The 20,661-nt window shown below is 44.4% G+C and overlaps 1 protein-coding gene across 2 annotated transcripts in view; it reads left to right on the top strand.

Annotated features, from left to right (window-relative positions):
- FRMD4B (FERM domain containing 4B) overlaps nucleotides 1-17,591 on the top strand; it is a 196,963-nt gene extending 179,372 nt beyond the window's left edge. The window contains exons 22-24 of one of the 2 annotated variants that reach the window (XR_009247327.1): nucleotides 364-493; nucleotides 15,833-16,103; nucleotides 17,460-17,591. Coding sequence is in view for 1 of the 2 variants with exons in the window: in XM_058678496.1 (XP_058534479.1) it covers nucleotides 364-493; nucleotides 5,420-5,540 (251 nt within the window). In the remaining variant the exon portion in view is untranslated. Of the gene's footprint in view, nucleotides 1-363; nucleotides 494-5,419; nucleotides 6,454-15,832; nucleotides 16,104-17,459 lie in introns of those variants that run through there. The other variant, XM_058678496.1, reaches the window with a different exon arrangement.
- The last annotated feature ends 3,070 nt before the right edge of the window (nucleotides 17,592-20,661 follow it).

Below are 20,661 nucleotides of genomic sequence, written 5' to 3' on the forward strand. Positions count from 1 at the left end.
TGTCAGCAATTTTCACATTGCCTTATTAAATCCTATTATTTTGCATAGGAGAAAATATTTACTATACTCATTCTAAAGATGAGGAAATTGGTGCCTTAAGACCAGCTAAAGCTTAAAACCAGCAAATTAGAATAGTGACTGTGCTGATTCCAAATCCTGGTTCTTAATTTCTGTTCTCCCCGCAGCTGATCATGCAAGGGACTTCAAGAAACTCATGAAAAACGGGAGCTGAAAGAGAATGCTCCTCTTTATGCATGATTTTTTTACCACCCGCCCCCCCCCACTCACTAATGATTATCTAACTAACCTGAAGTTTCTGAACATTGCCACTAATTTGTTCCCTCTTTCCATTTGCACTTTCAGTGTCTTCTACAAATGCTTCTGGGAGCTGGAGGACCCAGTTGACAGTGGGGCTGTCCGAGTACGAAGCTGCAGCGCATTCTTACAGCAGCTGCTATGGCAGTGCCTACAATGCTCTGCCGTCTCCCAACAGGTGAGGAAGCAGTGCTCACATTCCAGGAGCCTGGTCCTGTTCTTAGGGAATCCGCTTGTCTAGATGAGTGTGCAGTCTTCCAGCCTGGGGTGGCAAACTCTAGCCTTAAGGCCAAATCCAGCTGCCACTTGTTATTGTAAAGAGAATTTTCCAGGGATTCTACAGGCTCATTGCTTGACCTGTTATAGATGACTATTTTGGTGCTATGAGGCCAGGACTGACATGCTGTGATAGACCATTTATGACTAACAGAGTGGAAAATGCCTGGCCCTTGAAGGAAAAGTTAACTGACAGCCAGCCTTGCTCATTCAGATTCGACCTCGTTCTGGGAGTCTGTACATTACATTATGAGCGTGAAGGCTTCTTGTCTCCTTCTCATTATTGTACTGTAGAAACTGTACATCGAGGTGCCCGTTAAAACACTGAAGTCTTTCCCGGAACCTTGCAGGAGATAAAAAGCTGAGTGCTCCAGAAAAAGTTGTTCATGCCACAGTTCATCCCAAGCAGTTGGTGGACAGTTGATTTCAAACACCTGCTGCCTTTTGGTGTCACCCCTGTTTGTTTAGAAGGAACAAACGTGGCCAGCTGTCCTGCTTGTCTTGAAAAGTAGTTCTTTGTGAACCTTAGAGGAAACATTACAATTTGTTAAAAAAAAAAAAAATGGATTTTACTTCTGCAAACTGAATTCTTTTTAAATGAAACATGAGGACATAATTCCAAATTATTTTCTTGACAGAATATCATCCACAGCCATAGTGCCAAGAAGTAGACATATTCTGATTGAGGAGGAAGACGTTATTTTGACGACTTGTGTGTGTGTGTGTGTGTGTGTGTGTGTGTGTGTGTGTGTGTGTGTGTGTGTGAGAGAGAGAGAGAGAGAGAGAGAGAATTTGTTCTTATTGGGGTTGGGGGGAAAGGGTTGCCTTTGGGTGTACCTCCAGGCAATATATGTGCTAGCTAGTCTTCCTGGGAGGCTGGGTGGAGCTTTTTGTTTCTTGGCACTGCTTTTGCTGCCAGCAGCCTGTTTGGGTGCTGCCAGGCTCCTCCATGGAAGAGAACTTGGGCTTTTTCTTAGAGACCTTCCTGCCACCCACTTCCTCCACATCATTCACCACCTCCTCCTGGGCTGAGCATTTTTTCCTCTTGGGAGGGACTGCACTGCCCCCATTAAGAGTCAGGTCACTTTTAGCCATAAGAGATTTCTGGATCACTTTCAAGAGTCACTAGTAAGAATTAGGTCACTTTAAGCCGTAAGAAACTCCCACAGGCTATAAGTTACAAAAGTCACGGTACTGGTGAATTGGGGAGGTAGCAGCTGGTTAGAAGCACTCGGTGTTACAAGCATATTAGAAATACTGCACCCCAAAGCTTTGTTTTTCTTTTCCACATCAGCCAGAGCTTTTCTTGGCTTGAAATATTAAGCCAATTGTTTCTACTCAACAAAGGGTGTTCTCAAAATAGAATTTTAATGGAAATATATTTCAGGGTACGTCAAGTAGCTGGGATTTCTGTAAATAGTGTTAGAGCATGAGTTTGGAGCAAGACACCAAAGTCGACCCCAGATCTGAGCTGTACCTTTTTAGTCTTGATATTCTGAGTAGCACCTCTGTTGGACTCAGGTCGTGTTAAAGGCTTTTAGAGGGGGAAAAAAATCTGTTTGACCACACCTGCCCAGGCATTTCAGGTGGCCCAAGACAGCTCACTCGGGGGCTGTGGTGCCAGAGGGACCTAATGTACAGGAAATCTGAAGCTATTTAAAGATTCCTATTGTGTCTGTGTGCACATATGTGCACACATGCTCAGGTATATGTGAACTAAGGGTGAAAAATTTGGAAACTGAAAAAGTGTAAGTATGTAGGAAATTGGCATACTTCTACCCTCGAAGGATAGGAGTCACTAAAACCTTGACATATTTCTTCCATTTTTCTGCATCCACTTTTAACATGGCCAGCAATTTTTTTAAAGATTTGTTTATTTTGAAACTCAGAAAGAGAAAGAGAGAGACGGGTTTTCCTTGAATTGTCCACTCTCCAAGTGGCTGCAACAGCAAAGGCTGGGCCAGCCCAAAGCCAGAAGCTTTATCTGGGTATTCCATACGGGTAACAAAGACACAACCACTTTACTAATAACAGGATGCTGGATGGTAAGTGGAACAGCCAGGACTTGAACCAGCACATATATGGGATGCCAGCGTTGTTGCTGGTGGCCCCATAGTGGTGGCACAGTGCCAGCCCCAGCATAATTTTTATGTCTTGCAAAATTCTATACTTCCCCCTCCTTTTAAACTAAGTATAGCAAACATGAGAGACTGTTTAAATATTATTTTATCTAGCAAATATTATATTCCACTTAGTAATTATGTCATTTTTATTTAACAGCTCTCCATTTTTGGAATAATAGTAATTAGTCTTTCTTTTTAATTGTAAGTAATACTACTGTTAGCATCTGAGGCAAAGCACTGGTCTATATCTCAAATGATTTCTTTAGGATATCTTCCATATATAATCAGTACATTAAATCAAAAAACATATTTTTAAGTCCTGCTTTCCTGAAAGACATCATTTACTCTCCCAACCTCAGAAATCACAAATTTCCATTTATTTGTTTGGAATTAAAACATTTTTTAAAATATTGTCTGATCAGTTTGATATTGTTAATAAAGCAAATAATATTAAGAGTTATTCATTAAGATTTAGAAGTTGCTCTAAAATTGTAAGCAAGATTTTTAAAAATGTATGTTTTAAAGATTTATTTTATTTTTATTGGAAAGGCAGATATATAGAGAGGAGGAAAGACAGAGAGGAAGATCTCCCATCTGATGATTCAACCCCAAGTGACCGCAACAGCTGGTGCTGAGCCAATCTGAAGCCGGGAGCCAGGAGCTTCTTCTGAGTCTCCCATGTGGGTGCAGGGTCCCAAAGCTTTGGGCCATCCTCGACTGCTTTCCGAGGTCATAAGCAGGGAGCTGAATGCGAAGTGGAGCAGCCAGGATATAAACTGGCATCCCTGTGGGGGATATCAGTGCTTGCAGGTGGAGAATTAGCCAGCTGAGTTACCACACCAGCCCCTATGAGCATAATATTTTAAATAAGAGGGAAATTAGTAAGATAAAGTGAGAAACTTCACCTTAAGCTAAAGATAGGAAGTGGCTGGTTATGTATCAGTGTGTTATTTCTTCAATAAAGTGTAGATCATTTAGGTGTCTTTTTTTCCTACAGAGTATTCTAGTGTTTATACTACAAAAAGATGCAAATGTTGACCAATATAAAATTTTTGTATTAGTCCATTTTGGTGTGATCATCATAGACATACACTTTCCCAGATCAAAATGTTGATCTCTCTCTTTTTTTTTATAAGATGTATTTATTTTTATTGAAAAGTCAGATATACAGAGAGAAGGAGAGACAGAGAGGAATATATTCCTCCTGATGATTTACTCCCCAAGTGACCACACCGGCTGGAGCTGAGCTGATTAGAAGCAAGGAGCCAGGAGCTTCTTCTGGGTCTCCCACGCGGGTACAGGTTCCCAAGGCTTTGAGCCATCCTCCACTGCTTTCCCAGACCATAAGCAGAAAGCTGGATGGGAAGCAGGGCTGCAGAGACATGAACTGGTGACCATATGGGATCCTGGTGCATGCAAGGCGAGGACTTTAACTGCACTGGGCCCAAAATGTTGATCTGTTAACGTGCTCTAGTATATAAGGCAGTCAGGGTCTGGGCTGTTCCGGTACCAACTGTGTTCCCAAATAATGTGGTGTTTTGTTTTTTCCCTTTTACTTCCTGTTTTCTGTTCCTTTTCCTCTCCCCATTGTAACTCTACCTGCGAGTAGGCAAAACCAAGGGCTTCTGTCCCGGAGAATGGTTCTATCTGCAGAGATGAGATCAGTGTTAAATTCGGTTGTGCTCAGTGTAGCCAGATGTAGTAAGTACCGCCCTCCCAGCCGTGTGTGGTGCTTCTGGCACAGCAGGCACTGCACTTGCCCTGGCTGATTTGTGAAACTGTGAAGTCTGCCTTTGTTTTCATGCTCCGTGAAAATACTCAAAAAGAAATCCCTGGATGTACGTGCTGCTTAATTTCGAAAATTGTTCGTCCAAAGCCATTTAATCGCCTGTATTATAGACTTTTTAAGTGGAAAATACTAACCAGCTAACCGTTTCTAACCTACCCTTATGTTGGTGTGGTTTGGCTTGTTGGAATGGTTTACCTAATCAAATGCTCTCTTTTGGATATAGCTGCGTTTTTTAAATGCAGTGCGGTTCCTAGGGTCACCGTCAATCCACACTTGACCTCAAAGCCCTTGAGCTGTATCCCAGGTCCCAGGAATGCCCTGCTACCTATAGATTCCTGACACCCCTAAAGTGAGCATCGAGTCTACTGCCTTAACGTGAAGAATACTTAAAATATAGTCAAAATATGGTTTTTTTTTTTTAAAGCTGGAAAACCTGTCAATGAAAAGCAAGTATGTGAAGAAGCTTTATTTAACTGTCTCATAAGAGAACTAACAGATTGATAATACAAATTCAACACCAAAGGAATACCAGCCTAAGTTTACTAAAGTGGACACAAAACCAGGACAATAATAAAACTCAACTATAATCTTTCTATTAGACAGAAGTTATTTGCATTTCTTCCAGACTGAAGGCTTCAAGTTAACATGTAACTAAATGTAGTCTGGGTCCTAATGAATGGTAAACCTAAGTCAAACAAAGGCGTATCTCACAAAAGAATTAGATAATCCCTTAGACAGACCTCCAGGGCAGCATGGAAGGAGTGCCCAGTGTCCTCGGCCTCAACTATTAAGTGCTGGAAGATTTTTGGTTTTTTTCTTGACAGTGCTTTCTACTAACTTCTTTGAACATGGTAGTCTCCATCGTGCAGGAACAAACACGAGCACCGGTAGTAACTGTTCTGGTTTCCTTTCATAGACAGTACTCCGAGGCCGGGCCGCCAGACCGTGCGGATGGAAACCAGCTGGATGACGACCTGGAAAGCAGTGAGCAGAGGCTCTTCTGGCACGAAGACTCCAAACCCGGAACATTAGTCTGAACTACAGTGGCAGTGTTCTCACGCTCGTGTGCCTTGCGAAATGTGTCCCGTCTTCCCCACAGGCCATTGGCTTCTGCAACCTGAAAGCCGCAGAGGCTAGAAGGAAGACATAGGATGCCCCGGATAAGAACCACACGCTAACCCCGGCAAAGTCCCCAAACGGGAGGACTTGCCTTGCAGACCCCAGGCCCAACCCTCCCAGCCAGGTGTGAACACATATGGAACCATTGCCACAAGAGCAAGCACTTTCTAAGAGAATAAAGCTTCTAGAAGGCAAGCCTCGGAACTCTGAAAGCACATGGGAAAAGGAGCCGAGGGGAGATCTCAGAGCACAATTCAGAATGATGAGGGAAGGAACACCAGGGCAGTGGGTCCTGGCTCCCCAACACAAAGGCAGGATTGGCAATTTGGATGGACAAGCGCCTGCCCTTCCCACCCAGACACAGATGATTTAGACAGTATTGGAAAATTACTTGAAGAGAAGTTGGACTTTCATGAAGTTGTGAATGAGTGTAAATGTTTTTAGGATATGACATAAAGTGATGTTTTTCATAAGCACCGTAGAGTGGGTTCTGGAGAGACTTAGAGCTGTAGCATCCTCCTACAATACAGCTTGATGAAAGCAGATTGGGAAAAGGAAGCAGCCCACTGAAAAACTGACAAAGTTGGCTTGGAGAATTTTCTAAGGTACAGCGTCCTGGAGCTCCCTTCTGTTCCTTCTCCTGCAGGGGCATGATGAGCCCTGGCTCCAGTTCAGGCTGACAGCTCTCTAGCACAGCTGCTTTGGGCCATGGAGATTGGAAAAGTTTGCATAATCCTAAATTTGAGAAAGAATTTTAAAGTGATGCAGACCTGTCACTTTAAAGGACCTAAAGCAAAAAAAAAAAAAAAGAAAGAAAAAAAAAATCACAAAGCCACATCATTTTGGATGAATTTGTGTGCCTTACCATGATGAGCATTAAAAACATATTGTCTGATTATCAATTCTAAGTCACTAAGTGATAAAAACAAAATTAGTATAAAAAAAAAACCTCCAAGCTGCAGTAGGTCTAATTATGAGGATAATACTACCTCATATTTTCCTTGGAAGAGCTAATTAGCTATGGTTTGTTAGAGGATTTTGTTAGTTTCTCAGAACAAACGCTTCCTGTATTCCACATTGTTCTTTTTTGTCGTCTTTACTTCAAAATCCCTTTAAAGGTGCTCCTCCCTTCCACCCCTTTTTATACAGACTTCTTGTTCATAGTGTGAATAGAGAAATTTCCAATCATCTTTTTTTGGAGCATTTTCTAACTGTAGTCCAAAGCATGTAATATATACATAAAAATGATTTGTTAAACTGGTCCTCAGTCATTTGTATCATTAGAAATGAAGTTTGGGGGAAAGTTTTGGATAAACAAAGACAAGCAAAAAAATAATAACTTATTCCTTTTTTGCATATTTGTATTGCCTTCTAGAAACAAATAGCCTTTTGCATATTCTTTTACTGTTTGGACTTTTTACGACCTATTATTTTTTTACATAGGTCAATAAAGTAAAGGTTTGCTACTGAGACAGTTTATGTATTCTTCGCTTTGTGTTTAAGGTTCACACGATGTTTAAAAGGATATAGTTCCAGTTATCACATTAGGCAAGACTTCTGATTTGTAGTTTCAATGTTACCTTATTTTATTGATTCTGAGATGCACATTTTTTTTTTTCTGTTTACATCAAAAAACAAGATTCATCTTTTGGTTGATAGCATGCATCCTAGTTGAGTTGGAAGTATGTTTCTCTTTCTCAGACATAAAAAATTGCTGTTTCTTACAATAAAGTTATCTAAGAATTGATGGAATATGATAACTCATTGCCTCCTGGAGGATGCCTGAAGAGAATCCTTAGCCCTGCTGGTCTTGGGCTCACTCTGTGTCTGCAATGAGTAATTCCTCCTTATTTCCCAGACTACAAACAGGTCTTTTACATTCGGAAAAAGATTTCATCTGACATCTCTTCATTCTGAATCTTAGGAATGAAATGTAAGGAGACATGCACCTAATGTTAGCTGAAAGGCTGAGAAGCGATAGTAGGGAGACCTTATTAATATATCCATGCATGTGTCTTAAATAAGAATAACCTTTTCCTGTTGAAGAAGCAATGTGATGAGAATTTGCAAGTTTGCCTTGAAAGGGTAAATGGAACTTGGCTCTCAAACAGGAGAAGATGCAGGAATAGACACACTCATGGCCTGCTACATGACTTCCTGTTAGCTTTTCTGCAAAATCTCTCAAGCACATCGTGAAGACCAAAAAGTGAAAAAAGTATTCAACCTGTGAACATCCTCTTCTATATTACAAAATTTCATGCAATCATGGTAAAATTTTTAGATGAAAGCATGAAACAAATATAAAAATGCAATCATGTTCTAAAGACCTAATATTCCCAAATTTGACAATTACTAATCTGTGTGTGTTAGCTTACAAGTACATTTTCCTGATTTTTGTGTTGCTTTGTTTCCTAATATTTCTTGGGCTTTGCACTGTGTTGATACATACTGATCTACCTCACAAGATGTTTATTTTGCAAGGTGAATTTTTTTTTCTTAAGTTTCATTACCATCCTGGGTATTTATAGCTTTTTCATAGTTGAAAAAAAAAAAAGTCTTCCTCAATTCCTGTGCTCCTCAAAGCTTAAATGTTATAAGCAATAAAGATTCCAAACTGTAAGCAATTAGTTTGGCCTGTTCTTAGGAACGAAGATAGAAACTCAAGAGTTGCCTCAATGTCAGTCATTTATGAGCTTTCCGAATTAGAAAAATTATTTTCTTCAGTGCAGTAGAACAAGATTGAATTTTATTCGCAAGTAGCATTTCTCAAACAATGTAGGAAGATCTTTCTTTGGTTTATTGGCTCTGGGTTTTGTTGCGGTTTTTACAATTTTCAATCCATTGTGGGCTCATAGTTCTATAAAGTAAAATAAAAAGAAATTCCCAGAAAAGTGGGGGCAGTGAGAGTTAGTTCAGTGAAAAGTAAATGACTAGGTCATTGAAAAAACAGATGTATAAAAATATGTGTGCCTAGGTGTTATCAGATTCAGCAGGCATAAAGCTATTGTGTCAAGTTGTAATCAGAGTTTCTAAACATCAGCTTTCAGTGACTGTTCTTACTCTGCCCCAAGCCCAATAGTAGGGTTTTCAGCCCACTCTTTGGGTAGCAGTGCCCTGGAGTCACATCAAAGGGTGCTTCATCCATGCCTGCGAGGCAGGTGTGTGTGATGTCACAGTGTGCAGAAATGCATTTCCGTGAAGAAAAACCTTTGGGCCCATATACAGAGCCCAGCAGATAATGTAAGACTTGACTGAGCTTAAAGCTTAGTAAGCCCACTTTTCGCCCATGTGTCTCGCGCTGTTCTTCCCGCTTGTCAGGATTCCCTAGATCCTTTTTGCTCCCCTGTGTCCCTCTCCTCCTCACTTAGGTTACTCAATAGCAGAAACAAGAAAAGTGAATCCTGCTGCAAAACTGAGCTGGCACGTGTCAACTAGGGTCAACATGTGCCCAGCTGGGGTGCAAGAGGAACCTTCTTTGCGTCTGCCTCCTTCACCCCAACAACAACCCGATGATGTGTGCTGCTGTGTGTTATCTCCACTTGGGAGATGACGAATCTGATTGAGCAAGGTCAAGCAGTTGATCGGAAATCATGCCACTTTTCAGAAAGAGGCAAGAAATCAGTTCTGACTTATCTGATCCTAAATATCTCCTTCAATGTACACTTGCCAGAAATACCTCAACCTTACGACCAAATAGGCATCAATGTGATGGCCTAGTGACTAAATCTGCGTGCACTAGGATCCCATATGGGTGTAGATTCATGTCCTAACTGCTCCGCTTCCCATCCAGCTCCCTGCTGCTGGCCTGGGAAAGCAGTAGAGTTGGGACCCTGCAGCCATGTGGGAGACCCAGAAGAAGCTCCTGGGCTTCTGGCTTCAGATCAGCTCAGCTCTGGCTGTTTTGGCCACTTGGGGAGCGAACTAGTGGATGGAAAATCTTTCTCTTTGTCTCTCCTTCTCTCTGTAAATCTGCCTTTCAAAGAAAAATGAATGAACCTTAAAAAAAAAAGAGGAGTAAACAGGATGAATGGTGGAATGAGTGCACGCCCAGGCCAGCTTTCCTTGTTCATGGTCACTTCTTACAGATAACAGACCTTATGTTCTTCAGTTAACCAGTGAGAGAAAGGTGGAGTCAGGCCTACCTCAGGTCAAAACAGCCCTTAACTAGAATGCCATCTTGTTTCAGGTGACTACCCGCTAGGCTGAATTATTTATTGCTGGATGAACTCGTCAACGGCCCAAGTACATTTCTGAAATTGTCCAATCAATAAAATGTCTTGCACAAGCAAATAACAGTAATGAACTAAGTATTGATCAGGAACACGGAAGGTACCTATTGATCCTTCCCCATTTCTGATGGTTCGGGCGCAGTGCGGTATTATGAAACATGAAGCACTCCTGCGCAATAGCCCTGAGAAGCCCTCCCAGGATTCAGCTCTATCAGATGTGCAGTCTGTGGGCTTGACTCACAACTCTCTTCCGAAAGAGTGAGTCAGAGGCTACCCCCAGAGTGTCCTGACACTGCCTTCCTCTTCTGCCTTTGATGACTCAATGAATGCATCTTTCCTTTCAAGGAAAATAGAAAATAGCCATGACATCTCTCTTATCAGGATTTATCCGGTTGCTGTCTTAGCCTTGAGATAAGCACCAATCATGTTCTTCCATTCCCTTCTCTTTCCTAGTCTCACCAGTCTCAGCAAGAACCACATGCTGTGGATGGGTATTGGCCTAATCTCAGTATTTCAAAGAATTCTCTCTTCTTTAGTATGCTTATAAAAAGATGTGTCCAAGGTTTGAAAGGTCTGATTTTTCACTCCCTATGGGGCATTTGCAGTGTATTGATACCTCAGTATTTTTGGATTCTCCCAAAGGCTGGGAGGTATGACTTGGCATGGAGGGGCCAGAAACATGAAAATCATCCTTCAGTGCGTGGGATGATCCTACACAATAAAGACTTGTCCCAACTGAAGGTTCCAAGGTGACTCCATTGAGAAACCTGGGACCTTATCTAGGACAGAGGCAACTGCCTCTGCAGGGGCTGCCTTCCAGGGTTTAAGAAGAGATGATCTACTTTGGAGAGAATGAGAGAGGAACTGAAGGAGGGAACTATTGGTGAGAGTCTGGGGAGATTATGATTTTGAAAAAGCATCTGTCCAATGACTATCAGGACACTAACACGTTCCTCAGTCACTGTCCTATACAGCAAGGATACGGCTCTGTGTTTACTGCCCATTGTACACAGTCCAATGAAGTAAGAAATAGAAGTAAGCTGCTTCTATAACTCCATATGATCTTTAATCCTGTGAAAGCCCAGAGTCTAAGAGAATAAAAGCAGATGTGGATCATGCCTGAAGCCCATGGAACATTATGGGACCCTTTGGGGAGGTGTTGCATCAGCTTGGACTTGTGGATGGGTGAGGGAAGAACCAATGAAGTAAGAATACTGGAGTAGTGCAATGGGGCAAACTGCCACCTGCCACACTGGCATCCCAACTGAGCACCAGTTTGAATCCCAGCATCTCCACATGAAATCTAGTTTCCTGCTAATGTACCTTGGAAAGCAATGAAAGATGGTTCAAATACTTGGTTCCCTACCACTCACCCATGTGGGGAATCCTAGTGGAATTCCAGGCTCTTGGCTTTGACCTAACTCAGCCATGACTATTGTGGCCATTTGGGAAGGTGAACCTATGACTGGGAGATTTCTGGGCATCTCCCTCTCTGTAACTGCCTTTCAAGTAAATAAATGCATTTTTTAAAGGATACATATGTAATGTATATATGTATGTGTATATATATCTATATCTCACATTTATATGTATATATTTATGAATAGAAACTCTTTAAGGTTAAGAGGAAAGCATGTGGGGGCCCGGCGGCGTGGCCTAGCGGCTAAAGTCCTCGCCTTGAAAGCCCCGGGTTCCCATATGGGCTCCGGTTCTAATCCCGGCAGCTCCACTTCCCATCCAGCTCCCTGCTTGTGGCCTGGGAAAGCAGTTGAGGATGGCCCAATGCATTGGGACACTGCACCCGCGTGGGAGACCTGGAAGAGGTTCCAGGTTCCTGGCTTCGGATCGGCGCGCATCGGCCCATTGTGGCTCACTTGGGGAGTGAATCATCGGACGGAAGATCTTCCTCTCTGTCTCTCCTTCTCTGTGTATATCTGGCTGTAATAAAATGAATAAATCTTTAAAAAAAAAAAAAGAGGAAAGCATGTGGCATTCACCAAGACGATAAAGCCAGGAGAAGCTTGGCAAGTTTGAGAAACTAACGGAATGAAAACTGACTATACCAGGTTTAAGGATATGTAGGTGATTAAAAGGAAAAAAAAAAAGCTGCTACTTAGAGCTCCCTCCACAGTCCCAACAACAGATGATGGGGCTATCCTATGTGGATCACCCCTTTTAACCTCCCTACAACTATGAAAAAAGGTGATCGTACCCACCACCATCCAGGAAAGGAAACAGAAGGACTGTGAGGAAAATAAAGATAAATTCAAAACTGCCTCCATTTATCTCATGCTCTAGTTTAATTATGACAGCAGAAAGCAATCCCGGGATCCCGTATTGGCACCAGTTCGAATCCCGGCTGTTCAACTTCCCCATCCAGCTGCCTACTTGTGGCCTGGGAAAGCAGCAGAGGCCAGCCCAAAGTCTTGGGACCCTGCACCTGCATGGCAGACCCAGAAGAAGCTACTGGCTCCTGACTTTGGATTGGCTCAGCTCTAGCTGTTATGGCCACTTGGGAAAGGAACCAGCAGAGGACCTTCTTTGTGTCTCTCCTTCTCTGTATAACTACCTTTCCAATTAAAAAAAATAAATCTTAAAATATTTTTTTTAAAAAAGCAATTGCTGAAGAAGCCCTTCTCTTAAATGGTAACCAATGCAAAAGAAAATAGAAAGGAACAAATAGGAGAGTAGGCCTGGGGAGGAAGGAAGAGCGAGAGGATCAGGTCAGCCCCTTCGGGTCAAGGCTTGGAGAGACTCCTGAGGAAGGACCAGCCAGCAGCCAGCTAGGCCCGTGTGAGCTCTGATACCTTGGCAGAGGGAAAGGGGCTCTAGCTTTGAGGACTGCACCCGGAAGGCTCCAGATGTAGCTCTTCCAGGAAGCACCCCAGACCCCAAGGCCACCTTCCTCCCATCACACACATAGAACTTGAGGATGGATCCATTGCCTAGGTTGTCCTCTCCTCATTCTCACACAAACCTGGCTTCCCAGGACAATCAAAGCTTGAGAAGCTGGAAGGAGAAAGATCTCGTCAGGGAGACTGGCAACCCCAGGCTGGTCAGGGCATTCTCAGCAGCCCTGCAATTACCAGGGAAGCAGCCCTCCAGGGGTGCAGAGTGGGTGTCTGGGCAGACATCACCATCTTCATAAAGTGCTGCCTAGACGCACGGACTTTGAAGTCCAGCAGACCTGGAGACAGGCTGCTGGGCATGGAACCTGTCCCAGATTGGCCACCTGCCCGTTGTATGAACTCAGATGCATTCCCTCACCCCAGGCACCAGTTAGCTTTCCAGCACCCATCTCTCAAAGGCTGCGTGTGGACTGACCAACATAACGCATGTAACCAGCTGCACACAACATGAGGCTCCTAGCAGCTGCTCCATGCTACAAACTGCTTTCTGTGTAAAGCTAAGAAAAGGGTGTCAAGTGAGACTGAGTGTTAACCACCCAGAAAACTGATGTTCCGAGCATTTTCCCTGCCTCGGTTCAGCCTCTGAAATAACTCGGTGGTCTCGGGCATTGTGATAGATTCCTGGAATAATTTTGGTTCTTATAAATCCTCACCATAACTTTGTGGTCATTCTTCCAAAACAAAAAGCTCAGTAATTTGCCCAAATTGCACAGATAGAGGCTACCCCAGGCCTGGATTCTAGTTCACATCAGACTGAGGCAGTGGGGCAAATGAACCTGTACCCCTCTGGAGTGTCCAGCTTGGAGGGAGGTTGCCAGCGGGTTGAGCATAAGGTATCAAGCCCTTAAGCTGTTTCCCGACCCTTTAGTAAAGCCTGTCTAAGAGCTTGGGAGCGTGTGCCACCTTCACCATGGTGCCCTCTGTGCCTCCGGGGATTCACCCTGGGCTGATCCTGACATTGCCTCAAAGTGCAAGGCACATGGGGCTGCTATCATATCACAGGTTAAACCACTGCCTGGGATACCAGCATCCCTCATCATGGATTCCAGTCCCAGTACCCCACTGCTGACCCAGTCTCCTGCTACCTTCGTAAGTAGCAGGTGATGAGGGTAGTCCTCAAGAGAGACCCAGATGGAGTGTTTGGCTCCTGGCTCCCGCCTGATTCAGCCTTGTCACTGTGTCTTTCAAATAAACAAACAAACAAAAAATTTAATAGAACCCCAACGTACATAAGAATGCAAGTAAATCATTGCCATTGGGTGGCAAGATGTAACAAATAAAAATATAGAATGCCAGTCACATTTGACAAGTAGCTGTAACTGTCAAATCCTCATAACTTTTGATAATAATTCTTATTTCTTTACTTGAGAGAGAGAAAGGGACATGCAGATCAAAGGGCCCCATCTCCCGGTTCATCCCCTGGATGCCCACAGTGGGCAGGGCTTGGCAGGGCTGAAACCTGTAGCCAGGATCTTTGTCTAGGTCTGCTATATGAGTGGCCAAGACCCAACTTCTTGAACCATCACTGTTGCATCCCAGGGCGCACCTTAGAGCAACCTGAGATTCTGGGAGCACAGCAGGGATTTGACCCTAAGTATTGTGATGCAGGACACATGTGTCCCCAAATGGCAGCTTAACCAAATGTCCTCCCCCAGCAACTTATTTTTAAAGAGCTCATCGTAGGACACTTAGGGAATTCTGTGGAAAAAAAGTTAAGACAGTGTAATAAGCAAAACCATTAAGGACACGACATCTGGTAAACCTCTAGGCAAGAACCCTGTCCCCAGGGCAGGTGGGAAAGGTATAAACACGTGCTTCAAACAGTGCAGATCAGAGACGTGCGTCATCAGCTCACACAGCACGGAGAAGCTGGCCCCGCTCAATCCCACGGCCTTGTTTTTACCAGGAGCTTTCTAGGCCAGGCACAGCGTGGTCTGTAAGCACACACAGAGCGCGTGCACAGAGTTCTCCTGGAGGAGGAACACACCTGACAAAACCTTTCCTAAAACTGGCGCAGAAGTGGAGGCTTACAAAATTGGTCGATGTGGCCACCTAGAGGCAATTTGGAGTTATCGCAGGAAGGAGTTTCAATGGGTATCTCCAACAGTAATTCAATGAGTATCTAATTTCTGAAGTTCTGCCTGAAGAGGGTACCCCCAAATATAATTGTCTATCTCTGTGTTCTAGTGGGAGTAGTTTATAATATTAAAATAACACTTTTTACTAAAATAGAAATAATAATCATAACAATTTCATAGAATGATAAAGGTTCAATAAATTGTGCACTCCAGGAGCACAAAGAGAAAGAGGAGAGAGATCTGGCTGTTGGTTCATGCCACATATGCGCACCACAGCCAGGAGCTCCTTCCAGGTCTCCCACATGGGTGCAGGATCCCAAAAATTTGAACCACTTCCACCGCTCTCACAGGCCATAAGCTGGAAGTAGAGCAGCTGGGACTGAACTGGTGCCTATATAGGATGCCAATGCCAAAGGCAGTGGCTTAGCTGGCTATCCCAGAATGCCAGCCTTAACAAACAGTACCTTAATAATAAAATCTGTTGTGCCTGGCATGGTAGCCTAATGGCTAAAGTCCTTGCCTTGCATGTGCTGGGATTCCATATAGGCATGGATCTGTATTCCCAACTGCCCCACTTTCCTTCCAGCTCCCTGCTTGTGGCTTGGGAAAGCAATTGAGGATGACCCAAAGCCTTGGGGCCCTGAGCCCACATGGGAGACCCGAAGAAGCTCCTGGCTCCTGGTTTCAGGCCGGCTCAGTTCCAGCCGTGGTAATTGAATAATTGAGTCACCACCTGCTGTTTCGCAGCAGATACAGCAGAAATTGGGAGTGGAGCTGGAACTCAGACCCAGGCACTCCAACGTGGGGTGCAGGTTTCCCAAGTAGCATCATAGGTGCCTTGAACACATTATCTCAACAACCAGAGGAGACAAGTGTTCCAACAGCATTGCCCAAAAAGTCCATGGCAAACATGCGTATAATACAAAAGTAGGCATGGATTTCAAAAACTTTCTGCATCAGTGTAAACTTGTCCTTTAATTCCGTGTTTCCACAGACCTTTTGAAGCACCCTCGTCCATGCCCATTTTACAGATGAAGGAAAGGAAACCCAGAGGCACTGACCGAGACCACCCCATCCCAGCACAGGGTCAGAAATCAACCGCAGCTCATGCCAGCCTTGTGGCCCATGCTGTTTCTCTGAACTCTTGCCTCTTCATGAAGTGATGCAGGTTCCTCCTTTGCTGTGGCTGTCAGAATTCACTGATGCTGTACTCAGCAAACAAAAAGAAAGGATACTCGGTCGAGTTGGAGCTCGAGATAAACGAGGTATGTCCTGTGCTCTTTACCTGTCCATCCGTCTCTGTTCCGTCACCCAGGCAACCGGTTAGGCATTGTATTACGAGGGCTCAGAATGGATTGGATCCTCTGGATAAGGGCCTCCATTTCTGCACTGAACACAGATCCGTAATGACAAATGGCTTTAATAGTCACATGGGCTGCAATATACTGAAAGCTGGCGCGGAGCCTAAGGCTTAAAGCACAAGTAGTGTGAGCTTCACCTGGCTTTCCCAAAACTCCCCACCTGCCTCAACCTCACCCATCCACCCCACCCCCTTTTCTTGCCAATACTAAGATGCTTTGCCAGATCGAATGACAAGCCTAGGTTTTAATAAAATACAGAGAATAGATGTCTAGGGTCCCCATCCCACAAAGGCTTTGGGTTATTTTTAAGACCTCCAGCTCTAAGAGAAACATAATTTCCCTGGCAGAGCCATATCTAGAGTGCCATCGAGGTGCTTCTGCTCACAGAGCCATGAAAACAACTGAGAACTGAGGGGGGGGATGCATTCTTGGAAAGAAGGTGGAGTGTGAGCCAGTTTCAGCTGCTCAAAGCAGTCATTAAATATGCACAGCAATTAGTCCATCTCACCCTGGGGCTGCATGAGGTGGAAAAGGAAGAAGGAAATGTTTCCAGGGTGACCTGAGCTTTAGCTACTATCTGTTAAAAAAAAAAAAAAGTGGAGACCTTGCATGATTTGAATAGCCATTTTAGTTTCTAATTCATAACCTGCCCGCCCAGTGGAATTGTCCCTGATCCAGGCCAAATAAACATAGCCTTCCCAGAGCACTACAATGTATTCAATCTACTACTTTCAGGATTAATGATTCTATGCATGTGTGTGTGTGTATGAGAGAGAGAGAGAGAGAGAGAGAGAGAGAGAGAGACCCTTCTTTGTTTAATATGAACTCTTAGTAGTCAGGGGCCATGTTTTGTTTAAAATATGTTTCATTTAGAATCCAGAACCAATTCCTTCTCCAGCAAGTGCTTGTGGAGCTCGGTGGGGCTGCTGCAGATGGAGAACCACAAACCGAGTGACGGAAGTGGCAGTTACCATCTCACAGTTTTGGGGCCTGAGGCAAAGTGTCAGCAGGATGTGTCTTGTGGCTTGCCCTTGCTCTCTCCTCTCTCTCTCTCTCCTTCTCTCTGTAGCTTCTGGGGGTTTGCTTGCAGTCCCTGTCTTCCTCTGTCCATGTGTTTGCCCTCCCTGCCTGTGCGTATCCACGCTTCCCCTTTTCATGAAGACATAGACATGGTGGTTGAGGGCTCACACTAATGACTTTAACTCTTAAGACCCAATTCCTCCAATAATGTCACATTCTCAGATACTTTTCTTTTTTTAGAAGGGGGAGGGGGAACCCTGTTCAACCTGTAAGATACACCAAATGAAGAACAGTGACTCGTTTCAGAAGCACGTTTTTGAGGTTCTACACTAAAATCAGAGACAGACCAAGGGATGCGAACCAAGTGACGACAGATGCAGCCATTGGAGCGAATAGGCATCCACAAGCCAAGAGGGCTGTGGGAGATGATGCCAGGCGTTGCACAGGACGTTGGCTCCCCAGACCCAGGCAGGTGATGGAGTCAAGGTAGACCAGCTCTCATTTCGGCATCTGAGACAGGTCTGGAGGGAGGTATTTATAGTATTCAGGGCTTACCTGCTAAAGATAGTTTTATTGAAAGAGGGAGTTGGTTATTTAGATTGAATTTGGCCTAACTGCTCTGTCTCCCCGCTAACCTTGGCCACCAGATACTGGAAAAACTGAGCCACCTGAGGCTGCAGTGTGACCCCTCCCCCTCAAAACCATAAGTTGAAATAAAACTTGTCCTTCCCACGTGTTCTTGTCAGGCACTCTTTCTCGCATGCTTTCTCTCTCTGTCTCTCTCTTGTTTAAAGATTTATTCATCTGAAAGTCTGAGTTACAGAGAGAAATTTTCCTTTTTTTTTTTTTTTTCACTTGCCAAATAGCCATGGCTGGGATGGCCAAAGCCAGGAGCTTCATCTGGTTCTCCCTTGTGGGTATGGGGACCCAAGCCTTCGGGTCATCCTCTGCTGCTTTCCCAGCTGGCCAGGTGGGATGTCAGCACCTCAGGCAGAGGCTTTACCTGTTAATCCACAGTGCTGACCCTGTGTCAGGCATCTTAAAGACATGAAACACTTATACAGAAGTCATAGAAAACCAGGAAAAGGCTTTTCTCTTGGAGCTTCTGGAAGGTACCAACTTTGCCAAAACTGATTTCAGTCTCTAGGCCTCCTGCATGTTCAGATCCTAAATGTCTTATGAAACACAAACACTCTTAGGGTTTAGCTGTTTCTTTAAAAAAACAAAACAAACAAAAAAACCTCTGTTCAGCAGAAAACATTTAGGGAAGGATATGGGAGGCAAACCCTCTGTCAAATTATACTGAATTGGGACTGGGCTTTGTGGTCCACTGGGGTAAGCTCCCGTGATGCCATGACTTCACAGCCAAGTGCCTTGGTTCGGGTCCTGGCTCAGTTCTCCATTCTAGCTTCCTGCCTGTGTGCACTGTGCAAAGCAGCAGGTGACAGGCCAAGTACTGGATCCCTGTCCCCCACATGGGGGACCTCCGTTGATTTTATGTGGACATAAAGTTCAGCCAGATCCAGGAGTTGATTGTCAAGATCATTAGGTCTCTCACTCCCTGCCACCAATATCTTGTTGATTTTTACTACCTTGCTTTCTAAAGATGTATTTATTTATTTATTTATTTATTTTAAAGATTTATTTTATTTTTATTACAAAGTCAGATATACTGAGAGGAGGAGAGATAGAGAGGAAGTGGAGCTGCCGGGATTAGAACCAGCGGCCATATGGGATCAAGGCGAGGACCTTAGCCACCAGGCCACGCTGCCGAGCCCCAAGATGTATTTATTTTTATTTGAAAGGCAGATTTACAGAGATGTTCCATCTTCTGGTGACTTCCCGAATACCTGCAATGACCAGAGTTGAGCAGATCCGAAGCTAGGAGCTTCTTCAAGGTCCCTCATGGGACCTTAGTGTCTCAAGGGCTTGAGCCATCCTCTGCTGCTTCTCCACTTCATTAACAGGGAGCTGGATGGGAAGTGGAACAGCTGGAACTAGAACTGGTGCCCATATGGGATGCTAGCACTGCAGGGAGAGGCTTAACTTGTTGAGCCATGGCACCGACCACACTGTCTTGCTTTTTAAGACTCATATATTTGAAAGAGTTCTAAAGAGATCTCTTCCATCTACTGGTTCATTTCCCAGGTGGTTATAATGGCCTGCACTGGGCCCAGGCCATAGCTGGGCGCTTCTTCCAGGTATCTAGTCTAAGTGGCAGGAATACAAGCACATGGACTACCTTCTACTTTTTCCAGGCCATTAGCAGGGAGCTGGATGGGAAATGGAGCATCCAGGACTCAAAGTGATGCTCTGTGGATACCAACATTGGTTTAGTCAGCTATGCCACAACATCATTCCCACCTATTGTTTCATTGTACTCTCCACTCTATGAAAAAGGAAGTTTTCCAGCCCCTCTGTCAGAAATTGCTATTACAAATGAAGATTGTGTGTTCCTTCTCCAAACTCACAGAATCAGAGCATCTGAGCTAGGAATCCTGGTGCATGAGTAGCACCAAGTTGGTCTGGCCTCTCCCCACCATCAGCACAAGGTCTCTCCCCTCGTCCTGCTTCAAGCTACCTGATTGCATGGGGAGGTGCATGTTGCTCAGCTCAGCAGCCCTGGGGCCAGCTTAGCATGATGGCTTCCTGGGGCCGTGCTGCTTTTGGAACTCCAGGCAGAGTGGTTGAACCTTGTTAATAAGTGGATTCTGATTCAGCTGCTCTGGGTGGGGTCTGAGTCCAGGTTTCTTAAGGAGCTCCTAGATCCAGCCAGATAGAACCAATTATGCCTACCAGGTATGTCTCCACAATGACTTTTAGCTCATTAAAGGTTCATTGTATGACAGTTACCATGGCTGACACTCATAATCCCATCATACATCCGACACCATGACAACGCAGATTTCCAAGAAAAGAGAGCAAGACCTTCTGTCTGCTGGTTCACTCCCCAAGTGGCTGCAAGGGCCAGAGCTGAGCTGATCCAAAGTCAGGAGCTTCTTCCTGGTCTCCCACATAGGTGCAGGGTCTCAAGGCTTTGGGCTGTTCTCTGCTGCTTTCCCAGGCCGTGAGCAGGGAGCTGGATAGGAAGTGAAGCAGCTAGAATATGAACCAGGACCCATATGGGATCCCAGTGCTTGCAAAGCAAGGATTTCACCACTGAACCATTGCACTGGGCCCCTGTGTTACTTCGATTTAGTTGTTACAACATACTTATGTGTAGGTACTACCCTTAGCCCATGTTGTAAATAAACTCATGCATCATTATTAGGCTACATGCCCAGGGTCATTTTCCTTATTCCTTCAAGTAGAAAAGAGGCGGCTAATTTGTTGTTATGAGAAGTAGATGGGGAATATCCATGCCCAGGGACTACGTTAGGAAATTACACTGACTGCTTCCTTTTCCTGGGACAAATGCCACTGAGCCACTTTAAAAATGAGC

Source organism: Ochotona princeps, chromosome 21, assembly GCF_030435755.1.
Source record: "Ochotona princeps isolate mOchPri1 chromosome 21, mOchPri1.hap1, whole genome shotgun sequence".
NCBI classification, from domain to species: domain Eukaryota; kingdom Metazoa; phylum Chordata; class Mammalia; order Lagomorpha; family Ochotonidae; genus Ochotona; species Ochotona princeps.